Below are 5,613 nucleotides of genomic sequence, written 5' to 3'. Positions count from 1 at the left end.
TCTCGCTGTTAACTGCAGCTTTATTAGTGGAAAGGAAACAAAACCATGAGAGATATACAATGCACAGATAAAATCACATGTTGCCTTTCCTTCTGAATACAATGGTTTCTGGTAAAATCCTGCCCTGTGAACTCCACATGAGGTATATTATTAGTCAGTATCCATATATATGTATTTTTGTTTTGTACATGCAAACCATTTGGGGAAAAAGGAAGATTTGGATTCTGGACTGAGTGGTCTTTCAGCTTAAGGGCACACGGACCTGCGCTCTGACGTAAATTGTGAGCGCCCAGGAATTACCAGGTTTGTATGAACACAGCCAGTGGAACCATCTACTTACAAATAAAGGCAGCATGTAAGGCTCTGTTCACATCAGTGTCATGGTTTATATTTTGAAGAGAGAAGAATAAGAACGCCTTTAGTATAGATTGATGACGACCTTGTACAGGAGATAATTCATGACAAGGTGTATTTACCTGCCTTATCGGACCTACATCTCCTTACAGCATCATTCAAAAATCCATGGATATGTGGTCATTAGTCTCTGGCTTGGTCATATCCAATTTGTCGTGAGTCCAAAAGTCACATTGTTTTGCAACGTTTATTGATGTCATATTTTATGAATGTCAGATCTCCCCCCAAAAAAACAAACCTTGAGAGATGAAGAAGGTAAAATGGATCTTCTGTGTGCCAGAAAGATGTATATATACATAACGCAGTACTAATGTGCTGTCCAATTTCAAGACCAAAAAAAGTTGTTTTGGCATTAAATTGTCATCTGAATTTATATTGAAGCTTAGTCTGTGTCGTCTGTAAACCAGCACTGCAAACAAAAACAAGAAGCGTCCGCTGCACCGTGTCTTCTTCCACGTGTCACTCCACAGTAAGCTGGACGCTCTCACTTTGACTGTGCTGATCATGTTTTCGAGCTGAAAAACAAACACAGAGTTTCCTTATTATTCATCAATTTACAGGCGCCCGCCCTGCAGTCAGCTTCTTGCCTATTAGTTGAGAGTGATGAGCGCCACTTTGCATTATAGTTTACCAGGGATGTGGTGAGCGCTGGAGTATCCAGACCCCCTTCAAACAACTGAATTCTGGGAGTCAAGAGTTGGAAGTCACAAATCTAATAGCATTAGCCTATCCTAGGACTAAGCTATCAATTATAATGGGGTTGTCCAATACTCGGGACAACCCCTTCTGAATACCTCCAGCAAAACAATAACACTTATTCTCACCTCCGATGCTGGCACTGTTTCCCAGGGATCACGTGACATTATGTCGTGCTCAAGGTGGTCAATCAGTGCTGGCTTCACTCTTTACCTTCAGAAAAATAAAGACATCTGGAGGAAGTGAGACAGAAACTGTGGCTCTCACCTCCTCTGGATGTCAGTTACGTCCGAAAGAAGAGAGACAGTGAAGCCAGCACTGATTGGCAGTAGGGATTGCCTGACATTATCCCTGGGAGAGCCAGTGCCAGCACTGCTGTGATGCCACATACACTGGAGAGGAGTATAAGGCCGGGGTCACACTTGCGAGTGCAATGAAACTCGCGTGAGTCTCTCGCATCAATACCCGGCACTGCCACCGGCACTTGGGACCGTAGTGTGCGGCTGCATGTATTTCTATGCAGCTGAACGCTCCGGTCCCGAGGGCCGGGTATTGATGTGCGAGTTTCTCGCATTGCACTCGCAAGTGTGACCCCAGCCTAAGTGTTATTATCTTACTGGGGGGGGGGTAGGGATTCAGAAGGGGCTGCCTGAGTAGTGGACAATCCCTTTAAAGTCCTAAAAAATAACCTTTTAAATGTCAAGGCCAATTTAACCATTTTCTCTGCACAGGACCATGTACTATGCAGACAAAACCACCTCCGTGACAAAAGTAAGAGGCAATCTCGGAAGAGGCTGTATTCCTCTGCATCTAGTGCTCCGCAGGGGTCTCCGCAATCAATTCTAGCCATATCGAGGAGCTTTTTCTAACTTTACACATATAAGTCAATGCAATTTATATTTTTACCTGTTAAAATATATATTCTTTGCAGCAGAAGACCATATTTAGACTATAGATGACAAATAGTCAGAAACTTACCAATATAATACATTTCCAATTGCTGACGGAGGCGAATCTTCTTCATGTCATCATAGAAATTGGGCTGGGTTGCAGGTTCCACAGTCGGTGGGACGGTGAAAATTCTCATGATCTTTCTTTTATTCCTGTAAGAAACCATCTTAGAACGTCACTCAGGCCCCAAGGCTGCAATTTCAGTCTGGGCATCCTCAGCGACCGGCCAGGGGTCCCCTGAAGAACCGCCAGCTTTACAGTATAGCATACAAACTTGCTTTCTTGAAGATACTTGACAAGGATAGATACCATCAGTCAACAAGTTATGATCAAAATATTGGATTACACAATATAAGATCCAATCGTATTGCAGGAATTTATAGGGGTAGAGGTTTCCTCGGAATGGTTCCTACACGGGAATAGGGTTGGAAATCACCAGCATAGAATAGAATATGGCTCTGTTCACTTTCGCACTGGAGGTGAGCGATGCTAATGATGTTACCTGTGAGACACATGCTGCTGGTGACAGGGATCCTCATCCCAGTCCTATATGACTTATTATTAATGATCTCCCTTCCATTATATGTGCATGCTGACGAGTCCTTGCGATTCATACTGAAGCCCCCTTCTCTGACTGACAGTCATGCTCAGTCATTGGCAGGAGGACCACAACCCTGCAGCAGATAACCATGCATTTGTATGGAAATGGCTGCAAGAAAATCAGATAAGTACCACAGTGCTATAATCAGGGTCTCACACTTATTTCGGAGGGCAGTGTAAACCTGGTGACAGATTCCCTTTAAATACCTCGTTCTCGGCTCATTGCAGCTTCCTTTCTTACGAAAGTAATTGTTATGCAGTCCAAATAAATAACTACCCGTCCGCCAGTGACCTGGTCTGCATATACATATTTGATGGGGAGATTGGATGACTAGTGTTTGGGTGTCTTTGATATGTGTTATTCAGAAACTGCCAGTGTCTGGCAGTCTTCTCTGCTCCATAAACAAGCAAGCTCAGCCCCAAGTGTTCAGAATCTGTGTAAATTAATTCAATCAGATGTTACACAGGGATCTGTTACCAGATTTCACAATGCAAACATTATTATATGGATCCCTCAGACCTGATGAGGCTGGTGTCTTTATCCTGAAGTCCCATGTCAAAATGGTTGTATAATACTTTTTTGAGCCTCTTCACACCTAGTTTGAGTTTCCCTCCCCACTACTGAGATCTCACACTGCTCAGTACCAGCTGCTGCTGTCAGGCAGGTTGGGTAGAGACTGGACACACTTGGACTTATGAGCTCTGCTGGATTCATAAAATGCTCATCTTAATACCAGGATTCTACATTAATTTTTAAATAGGTTTTCAAAGTAAGTACACCAGTCTTAGAAATTATTAAATAATGTATGGAGTTTGTATCTGGAGATAGATCTTCTGTAAAGCTTCCTGTAGGTATAAAAGAAAAACATTTGCTTAAAAAAATTGGAAGAGAAACTCACTTTCTGGCATACATGAAAAGGCCAAAGCTGACAAGAATCACGATCAAGTAGACATTGGTTGCTTCATTCCAGGCCTCATGTACAGAATAGTCAATGGCCCCATCATCTGCCATTACCCCAAGTCCTTGTGCCATATCCCGTACGAGCGGCGTCTAAGGTTGTAACTGCAATAAAGTGATTGATGAAGAAGACAGACACATGCTGACAAAGGCACAATCATCTGGCTGCGAAACGACGGGAACTTACACTTAACGAAGTGAAAAAAATCGGTCAGATAAATGCAGAACAGAAAAAGGTGGGGGAAGAAACCTTCAGCCATGAAATCAAGAAGGAAAGTTAGCTTTTTTGTTAAGAAAAAAAATATGAAAAAAAACTTTTATTCGGTACGGTAGTAAATTAAAAAAGACATGGATCCTGGTCACCACCACCTGGGATGAACAGGTTTCTTCCCCCACCTTTTTCTATTTTGCCGAGGTCCAAGACTGAGACGGCTCTGGGCAACATTACTTCATCCGGCAAGGTGCTGCAACAGATGGTGGGCTGACGTTTTTCCCCACTATTCCCCTATAAATACAGAATGGGGCTAAACCCTGAAGCCCTATCCTGAAGGGGAATCTGTCAGCAGGTTTTTGCTATGCAACCTGAGGACAGCAGGCGAAAGAGGCTGAAACACAGAATTCAGCGATGTGTGACTTATCAGGCTGTATGCTGTGGTTTACTTACAATGAAAGTTTTATTATTAGAACATTATCATTGCCCAGACTAGCTGCTTTGTACCAAGTGGGGGATGTGGTTGGACCGTCAATAGACAATGTACACGGAGAATTGTGGTGTGGGTGGGGAGAGCATTCTCAGCTTTGCTACATACGATAACTCACATTGTAGCACAACTGCTGCACGCAGGAAGCAAAGTGATACATCTCTGGAATCAGTGTCTCTGCCCCTACATTATGCTGCTCTCAGATGGGGAAGCAAAAAGCTGCCGACAGATTCCCTTTAAAAAGGCTGGGCCGTGATCTTTGTTCAGGAGCACAGGGCTTTCTTGCTTAATGCTCGCTGGGAGTCTGTGCTCTCCTGACTAGCCTCCTCCATCTGTCAGACTGGAGTCAGCTCATAAAATAAGCAACCGGTCCAATGAAACTGGTGGATTTGGACGATCTTTACCATAGGTGGTCTGTGCACCTAGCAACAAGGGGAATCCACATTGGATGGCATAAAGTCTGCCAATAGCACCCCCTTGTGTCCGGTAACTGGCTGACAATTAAGGAAACTGGCAAAATATCAGACACCAGGACGCAGGCGATGACAGCCGGCTAATGTCCCAGAATCCTCTCCTCCCATAGATAAAATCTGCCTGGATTTCTACACTATACAATAGCTAAGTGCCAGTTGCAGGCATCGCTGCCAGCCTGAAGTGCTCCTGGCACCATGGCGAGTTGTGCCCTCTGCCCTCCCTTCGGAGCCATCATGTGCAGCTCCTTGGACCTGGTGTGACTGAGAACACAGCAGGGTCTGGTACCCAGCACCACAAGGCTCTCTTCCCTCTAAATAAAAAGAAGGTCCGTTGGGTGGCGGCAGGTTACGACAGCTCCATCACACCCCACATCAATGACGTCATACCATAGGTGAAAAAGCGCCGGAATCCTACTAATAAAACCAAGGCTGAAGAGCGCGGCTTCATCCGCAACTACCTGCGCCACTGCCACTCACCACCGTCGTCTACCACAGACCCCGTCACGTGACATCTCCAACCCGCCCTCTTTCTGGTAAAAGTCACGCTGCCATTGGTCACAGCTACGGGGACCGCGATTGGTCGTCTCGGGCAGCCTGTCCAAAACTAGTGCGGTTATCAGACGTAAGAAGATGAGCGACGATGGTGCAAGCTCCCATCGATGTGCATTAGCCACTCATCATGTCTGGGTACCATAAAGATAGTATAAGCAGCAGCGTTGTAACATGTGGGCCGAGCACGGAAAGGGTTAAAGGGAACCTGTCACCACTTTTGTCCTGTGTCAGCGCCTGTGCTGTAACCCATGATGGTTATATAACCCCC

The 5,613-nt window shown here is 45.0% G+C and overlaps 1 protein-coding gene across 3 annotated transcripts; it reads right to left on the bottom strand.

Annotated features, from left to right (window-relative positions):
• SMIM19 (small integral membrane protein 19) lies at window positions 1–5,408 on the bottom strand. 3 transcript variants are annotated; one of them, XM_073559415.1, is made up of 4 exons: window positions 5,271–5,408; window positions 3,561–3,724; window positions 2,089–2,213; window positions 1–929 (listed from the first exon to the last, which is right to left on the bottom strand). In XM_073559415.1, exons 2-4 carry the CDS (start codon window positions 3,692–3,694, stop codon window positions 874–876), a joined length of 315 nt encoding a protein of 104 aa, XP_073415516.1. In that variant the 5' UTR covers window positions 3,695–3,724; window positions 5,271–5,408; the 3' UTR covers window positions 1–873. The 3 variants fall into 3 exon arrangements, with proteins under 3 accessions (XP_073415516.1, XP_073415515.1, XP_073415514.1); XM_073559414.1 differs by having other exon boundaries at window positions 5,252–5,370; XM_073559413.1 differs by having other exon boundaries at window positions 5,181–5,313.
• Between the last annotated feature and the right edge of the window lie 205 nt (window positions 5,409–5,613).

Source organism: Dendrobates tinctorius, unplaced genomic scaffold (genome assembly GCF_039654945.1).
Source record: "Dendrobates tinctorius isolate UK_male_01 unplaced genomic scaffold, ASM3965494v1 ptg000270l, whole genome shotgun sequence".
In the NCBI taxonomy this organism is placed as follows: Eukaryota; Metazoa; Chordata; class Amphibia; order Anura; family Dendrobatidae; genus Dendrobates; species Dendrobates tinctorius.
This window is presented reverse-complemented; position numbering and strand designations above follow the sequence as displayed.

Coding starts and splice junctions, on each gene's coding strand:
- SMIM19 (XM_073559415.1), bottom strand. CDS start 3,694: ATGGCACAAGGACTTGGGGTAATGGCAGATGATGGGGCCATTGACTAT. Junction 2,214..3,560: donor CTTTTCATGTATGCCAGAAA/GTGAGTTTCTCT, acceptor GGTTTCTTACAG/GAATAAAAGAAAGATCATGA. Junction 930..2,088: donor ATTGGAAATGTATTATATTG/GTAAGTTTCTGA, acceptor TTTGTTTTTCAG/CTCGAAAACATGATCAGCAC.